We start from the raw sequence: 13345 nt of genomic DNA on the forward strand, positions 1-13345 counted from the left end.
GTTATTCGTAGTTCTTAGAACTTGTTGTAGGCTAGGCTCTTGAAACTTGCTCTTTTGTGTGCTCTCCTTCATTCTCATTCTTCTTTTTGTTGTTGTGGCTTGCTCAAGTTGGATTGTCAAACTGATCCGACTGGCCAATTGTACGCCTTCTACCTGTAAACACAGGTGAGTGGATCCAGTGGAGATTCAGACTGATCAACTCAACTTAGTCCTACTTGAGTGAGATGAATGGAAGAGTTCAAAACCGTGTTCAAAACCTTAACCCACAATACTATTAACTAGTATAGGGAAGTAAGGATCGATCCCACAGAGATGATGTGTTTGACATTTGTTGTTGGACACGATTTGGGAATGGCTGTGTCCACGCTTTCTAGGGGGTGGGTTAAGTTTCTTGAAATTAAACTGATCAACTCATTAGACGAAATTAAAACTACTTGATCAACTCAACTAAACTTTCCCGAAATAGGCAAACAGAATAAACGGGGGACTGTCAGTCCCTTCGAAGTGTACGATAAAGTAAAAACTTTTTAACAACTTCATCTTCTTCACCAAATCAACATGAAAAACAGAGCAAAAAGCAGATCTGAGAAGTTACGAAAAGTAAAACATCATACAACTTGTAAACTTGGATCTACTCCTAAAATCTAAACTACGGCTACGTAAACAATAAACTAAATCATGATCATGCAGAAATGAAAGCGCATCTAATAGATCTAAACATCTTATTCATGATTTTCTTCACGGCTAGGCAAAACATAAATGCAAAACTCATATCTAACCAAATCATAACACAACGAAACACTTTGAGCTAAGATCTGCATCATAGGACTAAAAGCGAAGGACGAACAGAAAAATCATGCATGGAAACAGAACATTTCAACTAAACCGGAATCATAACTTCGAATTTACTAAATAAAAAGTATCAAAAGTCATTAACATCAAAAGTAAACTGAAATCAAACAACGGAAACAGGAAATTGTTTCATCATTTCTTCTCGAAGCGGAATAGCAATAACATAACGATTTAAAGCTAAAAACCAACACAAAACACCAACTAAATTAAACTAAAATAGGACCAAGTGTGTGTGTGACGGAAATCAGGAAGATGAAGTGTTGAGAGCTCCAAATTCCAGCTCTAGAAGAGAGCTGAAAACTAATGAGTGTCACCGTTGGAAGCTACCTCATTCGTCCTGCTCTATGTCCATTTATAGGAAGGTGTGAGGTCTTGATCCCTAGGGCATTTGTTCTCTGAAAATTCTGCTTTACTCCTTGCCCTTGAGGATCTTTCTTGTGCGACGCATCAGTCTTCTCATTGGGTGCTCCCGTTGCATGTCATTTTACCCGACTTGATCCGTTTGCACAGAAATTTGACTCCTCCTGATCCATTCGTCCGCCCAGTTGATCAACTCACTTTCTGAAAATGGCGGACTTCACACACACCTGGCTCAAAATTAGTTGTTAGTTTACAGAATTTGATGTAGTTTTATGATAGAACACATGCATGAAACGAGCCTCATCAAACTGCTCATACTTGTCCTCAAGTATGAAAGAAAAGAAAAGGAAAATAAGCAAGTTTCAACGCATGGTTCTTATTAAAAACATCTTAAAATAACACAAATATGTAAAAGACCTAGATAGGAAAAACACATAAGTAAACTAAACGCATTGACAAGTAAGCAAAAAAGATTGAAATGATAGAACTGGTCTATGTTGTTTGGCAGTCGTCCCCACAAGCTTAAGGTCAATCCAATCGTCTACAGTCTCAGATTCCTTTCCCTCCCCTCTTCTACCTAATCATGCTTGTTCGTTCGTCAAGATAGCTTCTATCTTCTAACTGTTGGGTTCACTCAGTCACTCAATCCTCAGCAGAATTGGTAGGATCATTCTCTCATTCATTTTGTCATACCATTGATGCTCGAGTTCTGTTGACAGAAGCTAACTCTTTAAAGTCTTTATTTAGGTTGTAATGGGGCAAGGGTTGTAGTGTATATAGACGAGAGTCCTATGAGTTCTAAGTTCATAATTTATATAGAAATGTGAAGGACATGTGAACTTAGGGACAAAACTAGAACAACCTCCCTATGTACAACCTGAAACCTTGGAAATACCCATGGCCATTTTGGCCATATTTATCTAACTTTTTCTTATGGTCAGGTTACATCTTTTCCTACCCTTCTAATTTCTATCTTCTCTTTTTTTTGTGGGTCAGGTTATACATTCTTCCTGCCCATTTTCTAAATTTTTTTTTCTTTTTCTATCTTTCACTCCTTTTCTTTTATGGGTCAGGTTACAATGTTTCTGGCCCGTTTTCTTTCTATTTTTTTTGTTTTATACTCTCCTGTTTCACAACCTATCTCTTATCCCGAAACGGTGAGTTGCCCTAGCCTATCCCCTAGCTGATTGGGCGGCACGCCTCTGTGACCACCGCACCCGAGATGTTGTCGAAAACCAGCTCGGTGGTGGTTTTGATTTGTTTGTTCGATTCAACTAATAATTCATGCTGATTTTGATTAGTTATTGAACTAATGATTCATGCTGATTTTGATTAGTTATCGAGTCTATAATTATGATTTAATTTTTTTGTATACTTGCGTGTTGCAGCATTTTCAGTTGCACTGATTGAGCTATTTTTGTGATCGTGAATGCATTTCTGGTGCTGTTTTGCAACTTAGTTTTTTTTTTTGGAAAAATATAAAAAATCTTGTACATTGTAGACTAGATTTTGGTCTTGTTAGTCAGACATGTTTTGCTCGTTTGTAGCTTTGGATGTGAACAGTGGCCAGGAAGAGGATGATGCATTTGATTATCAGCAGCCTGATGTTGGATTGGCGATGACAACGATGAAGAAGTTGCATTTAAAATGATCGAAGCCGTATTCTGTGCTGGGTCCTTTTAATGCTTTGTAGTTTTATGAGGATGCTTAGATGAGAATTAATGTTCGATATTGCTGTTTCTGCTCTAAGTTATATACTGCCAAAGATGATTCGAAATCGTTGGAAGATGAATCAAAACTTGTGGAGTAAGAGTTAAAACTAATCGCAGTCTCCAATCTTGACCGACTAAAGTGGACACCGCAGTAAAACAAGAGCTTCAACGGTTTCATTCCACTTTTTTTATTTTGTATTCCAAATTTTGCTAACTCATCATTACCGATTTTGCATTCCTAATTTCTTGATATGTTATTCCAAGATAGCATCCTTCCGAGATCATTCGATAATTGACCCTACTAAAAAAAATGTCAAGACATAATCATTATTCTTATACATTCACAAATTGAATTTACAAGTAAACTTTATTATCTTTACGAGTAAACTTTATTATCTTTATTGTGTTAGGGATGTGATCAAATGCAAAATCTATATATTGTACAAACTCCAAATTATGATCTGGACCGTTAAAAAATATCAACGGATATAAAATAATAGCAACAGAAAATATCAACACATTGTCAATGGTTGATGTTGTGTTGACACTGTATTGATATTGTGTAGACATCAAAATCTTGAAATTTTACACTATGTTGATACTATGTTGAGAAGTTTGAAGTTTGCATTTTATCACTGCCCATTGTGTTATTGATATGCACTAATTAGGAATTAACAGTATTGGCGAAAATAGAAGCACAAACGAGAAAATAGCATGGAGCAAAAGGAAAGAGAGCAACGTTTTTATGAAAGGAAAAAACCGTGAGAATGATAAAAATATTTTATTTGTTTCATTCGATCAAAGACTCTATGTATATTTATAATATATAGACTGTGTTAGGTTTTATAGATAAAATAATACCAAGATACAATATATGATTGAGTTCTGAGATTATTTTAGTGGGTTTAGCTATAACTAATTATTCCATGATTATCCATCTAGTATTGAATATCATGAACCAAACACACTACAAATTTAATCTGGGATACAATCTTGAAAACCGAACCCTCCATATAAGGTAAAAAAAATCTTTTATAATTAGGAAATAAATAATAAGAATATTTTATATTATATTCTAGATTTATGGAGGTAATTAGATTAGATGGAAAAGATACCATATCAAATATCTTTTTCAATCTTGTAATGAACAAATATTCTTAACAAGTTTACATTATTGGTTGTGGATGGTGTATTAGTATCAGGAGGAATGATATGATACATACCTTATTTAAGCTTCTTATGTGAGTATTATTCTCATTTGACGCACATTTAGTGTTATTCGTTTCGATTTATATATTTAGTTTGATTCTAATGAATTAAAAAATATTATTGCGATTTTTAATTTCACAAAATTCATAAAAATCATAGCTCGATTTGCTTGTTTTCTCTATAATTTTAAATAAATTAATAAAATAACAAATCAAGCTTTGATTTTTATGAATTTTGTAAAATTAAAAATTGCAATAACATTTTTTAATATATTATAATCAAATTAAATATATAAATCAAAACAAACAACGCTAAACATGCGTCAAACTAGAGTGGTGCTCACGTAAGATAGGTAGATTGTAGCATATCATTCATCTCAGGATTATAGTATTGTTACACCATTTACGTATATATTTTGTATTGGAGTCATACTTATACAATTAGTTTCATAATTGGGCTATGTTATTAACTGGGCTCGTGGGTCTGTCACTTTAGTAAGCCAGCCAAGGAAAGTAGACAGAGATTTATTCGGTGATGTTCGATTTGCAAGATTGTATCCTGAGATTAAATTAGTAGTGTGTTTGGTTCATAAGATTTAGTCTCACAACTCAATTCTAGATGAATAATCATGGGATAATTAGTCATAGCTAACCCCATATAACTAAAATAATCTCACAACTCAATCCTAGATTATATCTTGGTATTATTTTATTTATGAAACCGAACACCATATATCGTAGTCAAGATTAATCGCACTTGGGTTTATAGACAAAACTAAAGCATACAAACCCAAATATTACTTCATGCACGTACTTCTCGAAAAAATACAAACCCAACTAAACACTCTGGTTTTATGTATGTATCACAATCATAGACCAATCAATTCAAGTTAGATTCCAACAGGGACGGAGCCAAGAATTTATACTGGGAGGGGCAAAAATATACATAGGCAAAATTCAAGTATTTTAGATAGGGCAATTAATGAGAAATTAAACTAAATAAATTTTATATTATATAAATTATATATATGTGAAGAAAATGGAGGAGGAGCATTTGCCCCTTCTTGATATATGCTGGGTCCGTCCCTGGATTCCAGTCTGTATCATATGAATCCAACTCTAAGAAATATAAACTGAGATTGTAATCGAATTTATAGTACTAATAACAATACGTATCATTATTATTGTTGCTATTTAATTTAATATTATACAAAAATATTGTTTTAAATCATTACTATAATTCATAAGAGGGTAACATAGTCATTTTATTAGTTATGTACATAGGCGGACCTGCATTTGATGATGGGGATCCTTGAACCCCCAGCAATTTGAGCTTTTGCTATATTATACATATGCATACCGTAAAATACAAATTCACTCTTTAGCTCAGTTGGTTAGTGGAGCAGTCTTGGCTCCCGTAGACCATGGTTCAAATCCTCCACAACAATTCAATTTTGTGATTCCGCGCTTTTTATAAATTTTCTTATACTACTTCCTCCGTCCTACTCAAGATGTCAACTTTCTATATTTAAAAATAAATTAATCTCTCCTCATTAAAATATTCAACTACATTTTTCTTTCTACTTACTCCACCTAACAACTTCTCCTATTCATTTCTCTATTAATCAATTTTTTTTATGATTCCCATAGTTAATTCATTAGCTACTAAGTAATTTATTTATACATTTTTTTATTTTCTCACACTAGTAATTTTATGTAACTGTTATTTACTCCCTCGTCCCGCGTTAGGAGTCTCGGTTAACCATATTTAGATGTCCCACTTTAGAGCATCTCCAATGGCGGACGTCCGGTCGGACATCCGGTCGGACGTCGCGACGGGCGACCGGGACGTCCGCCATTGTGGCGTTTAGGGTCGGATACGGACGTCCCGTGAGGACGTCGGGTGTCCTCGGACGTCCCGGCGACGGGCGGGCGGACGTCCGCCATTGTGGCGTCCAGTCGGACGTCCGGTCGGACGTCCCGTTTTTTAAATTTTTTTTTTAAAACTCTATATATACGGCTCGTTGAATTTTATTTCATTCGCACCACTTGTGTTAACAAGTTTCTCTCTCTACATCTCTAATTTCAAGTATATCTAGAATGTCTAGTGAAAGTGATAGCGAGAATGAGTTGGAAGTCGCTGTTGAAGGTGCGATAGAGAGGCTGCTACAACAGAGGTTGCAGCGGCGGCAGCAGGTACCCCGTGACCACATTGCTGCACATATTCGGTTGTATGCGGACTACTTCGCTCCGCAACCGCGTTTTGGGGAAGCCTTATTCCGGCGACGCTTTAGGATGCATCGTCCGCTGTTTCTGCACATCGTGGGTGCTTTAGAGAGAAGATACCTGTATTTTAGGATCAGAGAGGATGCAGCTGGCAAACCCGGACTCACGCCCTTGCAGAAGTGCACTGTCGCAATCAGACAACTAGCGTATGGAGGCGCGGCCGACATGTTCGACGAGTACCTCCACATTGGCGAGTCGACAGCCGTCGAGTGTCTGCAGAATTTTTGCGCGGGCGTGAGAGCGATATTCGGGGAGCGGTATCTTCGGAGTCCGAGCCCCGAAGACTGCCAGATGCTGATAGATATGCATGGGTCGGTGCACGGGTTCCCTGGGATGTTGGGCAGCATAGATTGTATGCATTGGGAGTGGAAGAACTGCCCCGCCGCCTGGAAGGGGATGTACACTACCGGCTTCAAAGCCAAGCATCCCACGATGATCCTTGAAGCTGTAGCTGACTACCGGCTGTGGATATGGCATGCTTATTTTGGAGTCGCCGGGTCCAACAACGACATCAACGTTCTCCAGTCGTCGCCCCTGGCCCGTCTTTGTGAAGTCAATCAAGCATCCGCTCGGACAAAAGAAGACATACTTTGCGAGCCGTCAGGAAGCAGCGGGCAAGGATGTGGAGCGGGCATTTGGTGTGCTCCAGAGTCGGTGGGCGGTTGTGAAGGGTCCTGCACGGCAGTGGTATATTCCCAACATCGGCGATATCATGTACGCATGTATCATAATGCACAACATGATTGTCGAAAATGAAGCTGCGGAACTGACTCAGTGGACCAATGAAGATGATACGGGTGCAGGTCCAAGTCACGGCGTGGCCACCGCGAATGTGAATATGGCGAGAGGTCGCGCGGCTGCGTGCATTTGCCGACATGCGGCAAACAGATGCCCATGTTCGACTTCAGCAGGATATCATCGAAGAGGTTTGGACTCGGAGGGGTTGACGTGATAATGTATGAAGTTTTTTTTATTAGTATGTAATTTTTTTTTTCGAATCATGTATGTTTTTTCCGATGAAGTTGTTAATTTTTCCCGTTCGTATTCTCGGTCAAATTTTATTTCCGTAAATGTAAATTGTTTTATTTGTGAATGTATGATTTTTTTTTATTGCGGGATGTCCTAGTGGGAAGGGCGGACATAGGAGGGGATGTCCTAGTGACGTGGCAGTGGGATGGGAAGTCCTAGTGACGTGGCAGGAGGTGTTTTTGGGATGTCCTAGTGGGATGTCCGCCCACTGGAGATGCTCTTAGGATTCCCAATTGAAGTATTCCATAAATAGTAATAGGCCCCACAAAGTAACAATTCAATTACTAGGGTTTAACTTTATACCTATGGTGTTGTGCGAATTTTAAGTCATCGTGAGAATTCCAAGTCATTCTTTCACATACGTGGTGCAAATTAAATACACATAATTATTAGCATTTAGTCTTATATCTGTGGTATGTCAGAATGACTTCTCAACTCGATTTATTAATACCGTGCGAATTTCAAGTCATTCTAACACAAAATGTTTTCCACCGCGTGAATTTCAAGTTATTCTAACTAGGGTGGTCGATATGAGATATCGTATCGAAAACGTTGTATCGTATATCGTATCGAAAATATCGATATGAAAGAATTTCATATCGTTATCGTATCGAAAGTTTCGATATATCGAACTTTCGATATGGATAATATCAATATCGTTATCGTATCGATATTTCGATATATCGTACCGAAATTCGATATATCGTATCGATATCGTATCGAATACCTGTATATCGAAAATTATAATTTCAAAACTTAAAATTCACACAAAAATTAATAAAACTTCAACACAATAAAATTAATAGTGTTCTTATCTCCATAATCAAAATACAACACAACCAAGTACAATTAAATGGATTTATATATATTTATAATTTTAAATTTTAATATGTATTGAATTTCAATATGTTTCGATATATATCGTATATTCGATATAAAACGATATATCGCGATATAAGGAAATTCATATCGTTATCGTATCGAAAATTCGATAATTTTTCGATATTTTTCAATACGATAAGAGTGATATATTATTTTTTCGATATTTTTCCCCTGGCGTAATTCTAACACGGAATGTTTCGATTCATTTCGGCGTCTATTGCAAATGAAAAAGAGATTGATGAAATAGAATTGCAAGTGCGAGCTGCGTCGAGTTTGCAATTCCGGAGCAGTGATTCTCAAACCACTGACCGAAGGAAGTTTCTTCTTCGAATTTTCTTCCGACAATCAGTGAATCGGCCAATGTTACGGATGAATGTTTTCATAGAATGAGCTTTGTGAAAGATATCATCGACAATTTTAGTTCGATCTTCTCCGATTCGGTACAGACTGAAAAGAACCCTAGCACCACAGGCAGCGGAGCGATGGACGGGGACGGCGGTGTTTCGACAGGGAATGAGCGGACCGCGTATAAGCTTAAAGGTTACTTTGATTTGGCCAAAGAGGAAATCGCTAAGGCTGTCCGCGCCGAGGAGTGGGGGTTACCTGACGATGCCGTTTTTTGTTACCAAAATGCGCAGAGGATACTGGGTGAAGCGGTTTCCACTCCAGTGCCTTCGTACATCACCTCTAGGTACCGATGGTGCCAATAGATGAATTCGTGATTGTTTCTATGATTTGGGGGTTTTTAAATTTTATTGAACATTGAATCTGCACATGTGAGTGTTTTCGTTTCTCTCCTACGGTGGATCATTTGTATGCTAAGTATTCTAATTGTATTTCTTTTACTCGAGCACATAGGCATATTACGTCAAAATTAAATCTTAATGGCGAGATATTGAACACTACATGATCTAAAGGTTCTTTGCTGTAATATTTGGATCGAATCCGTAGTAGGATATGCATGTTTTGCTTGTGGCTCTCGTGTCTTTCATAGATTCTACGTCCGATGATTATTTTGAGAAGATAATGTTCTGGTTTATGAACTGCTTGTTTGTCATTTGTACTTGCTGATTCTCCAAGTATCTTGGTATGTTAAACTAACTTAATTCGTGGTGCATCTTTGTTTTCATTTTTGTAAAATTTCCCACAGTGAAATGGAGAAGGTGAAATCTTACCGGCAGAAAATATCAAAATGGCAGGGCCAAGTAGCAGAGAGATTGCAAACTTTAACTCGAAGAATAGGTTATTACTATCTTCCGTCGTTAGCACCTTGCTTCCTAAATTTTGAAACAAGCACTGTTGAATTTTTAATGTGCTCCTCTGTGACTTCTCAACTATTTCAGGTGGATCATCAGAAATCAAGGTATGGAAAGCTCTAACTTACCTGTAAGTTAGTCTCTGGATTTTGTATCCTTTATAGTAATATAAATGTGCTTCCCTTCAGACAATTATAAATGAGCTCCTGATGGTGTGACTTGTTATGGTGATTTTACTAAGTATTTTGTACAGTACATTTAGTGCTTAATCTTGAAACTGGAGACATGTCATGATGATTTGTAGTTCTGTACCTTGAATTAGGAGGGAAGAAGTGATATTTCTTCACCTTTTCACTTACAATGTCTATGGGAAATTATGTGGTGTTCAACTGCCAGTTTGACCCATTTTCCCCTTCTATCCATTTTGTTAGAGCACATCACCAAGGTCGCAAACTGGGATAGTAGTTTCATCTTCAGCTTCACATCCAAGAAAAGTGGCAGCACAAAAAGTTTCTGTCAGTAGCAGAACTGGTCCTGCTCTGAGGAGCCAAGGGAATAATGCTCCAACATTGCAAAAACCTGCTCAGCGATCTGGTGGTGGTCATGATGATAAACTGGTAGAGATGATTAACTCTGTGATTGTTGATCGTAGCCCTTCAGTTAAATGGGACGACATTGGTTAGTGGCAGTGGCAGTGATATTTTCATTAGATATGTCTTTCTTTTTCTTTAGCCCTATTCAGTGTCTTAATATAACTTTTCTCCTGTAGCTGGTCTTGAGATGGCAAAACAAGCATTGACAGAAATGGTTATTCTGCCAACAAAAAGAAAAGATCTTTTTACTGGACTTCGGAAACCAGCCACAGGTAATATTAGGGAATGAATTACAAATCAGTTAGCTGCCTGGACCACAGTTCTTACCAAGGTTTGGTAATTGGGGACTAAATATTTATGCAGGTTTACTGCTCTTTGGACCACCTGGCACTGGGAAAACACTGTTAGCTAAAGCAGTTGCTTCCGAATCCGAGGCAACCTTTTTTAATGTTTCTGCTTCTTCACTGACATCAAAGTGGGTGTGTCTTGTCTCTCTTTCTCCTTCCTTACATGTTATGTTAGGTGGGTCTAAGCCGTTGTTCTGTTTACGTGTAATTACTAAAGTCCTCATGTATTATGTTTGCATGGTAGGTGGGAGAGGGCGAAAAGCTTGTCCGTACTCTTTTTCAGGTTGCCATTACCAGGCAGCCATCAGTTATTTTCATTGATGAGGTACTGTACAGTCCTGATGTTTATTGCTGGGTTCTAATTAAAATCTTCCCATCATCACGTAGCAGGCATAAGTGGCTCTATGAATTAAAAAAACTATTGCACCGCACCCTCTAAGCATCGAGTTTCGGGTTCGTTGTTGGATTTTGCTATTAGCAGTTATCTCATATCTGTGTAGCACCCCTCCAGTGTCATATACCTATGGTTCAGTTTCCACAAGTTGGGCTAGTAGTTATGATTGAGTTGGTAACTGTGTAATGTATTCTAATTTTTTGGTGCAGATTGATAGTATAATGTCAACAAGAACGGAGAATGAGAATGAAGCAAGTAGAAGGTTGAAGTCGGAGTTTCTAGTTCAGTTTGATGGGGTAGCATCAAATTCTAGTGATTTAGTTACTGTCATTGGTAAGCTTCACCATAAAATGCTCTATCATGTTGAGTGTTGATTGATCTTGTGGGTTTCAATTAGGTTACAGATATTTCTGATATCTTATTGTTGATGTAATTGTGGTTCCCTTTTCTTTTCTCTACATATCTTGTTTCTAACCTTCATCCCTGAGCAATTGTATGTGTCAATGGGAACAATCTGTTTGGCCTACAATTTTTCATGCTATTTTCTTTTGTTTTCGCACATATTAATATGCTATTGCAGGTGCAACCAATAAACCCCAAGAATTGGATGACGCAGTTCTTAGACGACTGGTTAGAAATTACTCTTTAAGTCTTTATGTAGTAACTGAATTCTGGTATATTGTCACCGTCTTTTATGATTTTGGAAATGTTTCCTATTAAAAAATTGGGACCTGCATCTTTAATCTTTTTCATCAAAACTGGCATTTATATGTAGATGTTACAAAAGTCAATTGTCTTTGCATTCTATTGAAACAAAAACAAATTGGGTTGGCCAACTGTAGTGCTTGCTGATAGAGAACAGTTTTACTTCAGATGGATCAATGTGTTTATTGACACATGAATTGCATATGCCTCGGGTCTATTAATTAACTTGAAAGTTCTTTTGTAGGTAATTTTTGCTTAAGGACATAATTTCTTGTTATTTTTGGCCACTTTAAATTTGATGCTGAAATGGGAAAATGTCTGGAAAGTGTCTGCAAAATACATTCAGAACTCATCTAGCAAGCTAACTGTAACATCAATCTCTTTTTCACTTTCTGTATTTGAATGTTTGCACAGGTAAAGAGAATCTACATACCTTTGCCAGATGCAAATGCTAGGAGAGTTCTTCTGAAGCATAAGCTCAAGGGTCAAGCATTTTCTTTGCCTGGTAAAAGCCTGATTTTATATCATTAATGTTGGATACATATACTGATATTTAACATGATTTATTATTCTTGTAAAACAGATAGAGATGTAGAGAGACTTGTGGCTGAAACTGATGGTAAGTAAAAAGTAGTAGCTACTATTATCTTTGTTTTCTCTTGAGCACAGTCATTTATTAACTATAATTAGGGAAAATAAAAAAAAAGTACAAAAACAAGTATTGTTTGGAACCACGATATGATTCTTTGTTACCAAAAAAATACACAAGAATTAATATTGATGTCACTAGCCTAATTTGTTACGTCATCTAGCCTTAACACATACTTGTGTTTGGAAGCATTAAAGTTATTATTAAAATTATTAAATGCCGCAGGTTATTCCGGAAGCGACCTGCAAGCTTTGTGTGAAGAAGCTGCAATGATGCCAATCAGAGAGCTAGGTGCAGACATTCTCACAGTCCAGGCAAATCAGGTTACTTTACAATCTACATCATCTAGCTTTAACACATCTTGCGTTTGGAAGCATTCAAGTTCTTGTCATTGTAATAAGACTGAGCATCCGTGAAACTCTGTTTTTTTGTGTTCAGGTTAGGCGATTAAGATATGGAGATTTTCGGAAGGCAATGACTGTTATCAAGCCTAGCTTGCAGAGGAGCAAGTGGGCTGAACTCGAAAGGTGGAATCGAGAGTTTGGCTCCAACTAGTGTTATATTGCTCCACATAGACTGCATGCATCAAGATTTTCCATATTGAAAAACAATTATTTCAAGAATATTATGGTCTTGGAAGATTCAGTGATTGAGACCATGTGAAAAGGTTAATAAAAGTCGATTATAATTTGTACATGTATTTACTATCTACTGCTTTGTGTTGTGGGTGCTTTTGCCTTAGTCGGATTCCATAATTTATAGGCATGTATTAATTCAATTGCGTGTCTTTTTTCTACATTTTGATTTCTAAACATTCTCATAGTGAAGAAAACTGTTGACATATGCATTTCCTCTGGTTTTAAGTTCCAGCTTTTTTTTTTGTCAGTTATGAATAATTTGGTTATGAGATTTGGAGATTGAGGAGTGATATTTTATTTAGGTAGTTTTAGGAGATGATCATTTGAGAACATTTCTTACAGTTAGAATACAAGATCATATCAGTTCGTAAATATATAAATATCAATTGACATTATAAAATATACTCATCTGACTCGATATCAGTTTGTTGATT

General features: G+C 37.0%; 1 protein-coding gene across 1 annotated transcript; it reads left to right on the top strand.

The window, feature by feature from the left end:
* Positions 1–8527: 8527 nt before the first annotated feature.
* LOC121795832 (spastin-like) lies at positions 8528–13120 on the top strand. Its single transcript, XM_042194455.1, has 13 exons — positions 8528–9020; positions 9480–9571; positions 9673–9692; positions 10017–10263; positions 10355–10450; positions 10542–10657; positions 10770–10850; positions 11129–11252; positions 11500–11549; positions 12039–12129; positions 12208–12243; positions 12499–12596; positions 12712–13120. The coding sequence occupies exons 1-13, from the start codon at positions 8716–8718 to the stop codon at positions 12826–12828; spliced, it is 1473 nt and encodes a 490-aa protein (XP_042050389.1). The 5' UTR covers positions 8528–8715; the 3' UTR covers positions 12829–13120.
* Positions 13121–13345: the final 225 nt, after the last annotated feature.

The sequence above is a fragment of the Salvia splendens genome, chromosome 3, assembly GCF_004379255.2.
Source record: "Salvia splendens isolate huo1 chromosome 3, SspV2, whole genome shotgun sequence".
NCBI lineage: Eukaryota > Viridiplantae > Streptophyta > Magnoliopsida > Lamiales > Lamiaceae > Salvia > Salvia splendens.

What these genes read in the sequence shown, in the direction of transcription:
- LOC121795832 (XM_042194455.1), top strand. Translation starts at nt 8,716, where the DNA reads ATGAGCTTTGTGAAAGATATCATCGACAATTTTAGTTCGATCTTCTCC. An exon ending in AGTTAAATGGGACGACATTG is followed by an intron (nt 10,264 to 10,354) that starts GTTAGTGGCAGT and finishes TTTCTCCTGTAG; the next exon opens with CTGGTCTTGAGATGGCAAAA. An exon ending in TGATTTAGTTACTGTCATTG is followed by an intron (nt 11,253 to 11,499) that starts GTAAGCTTCACC and finishes ATGCTATTGCAG; the next exon opens with GTGCAACCAATAAACCCCAA.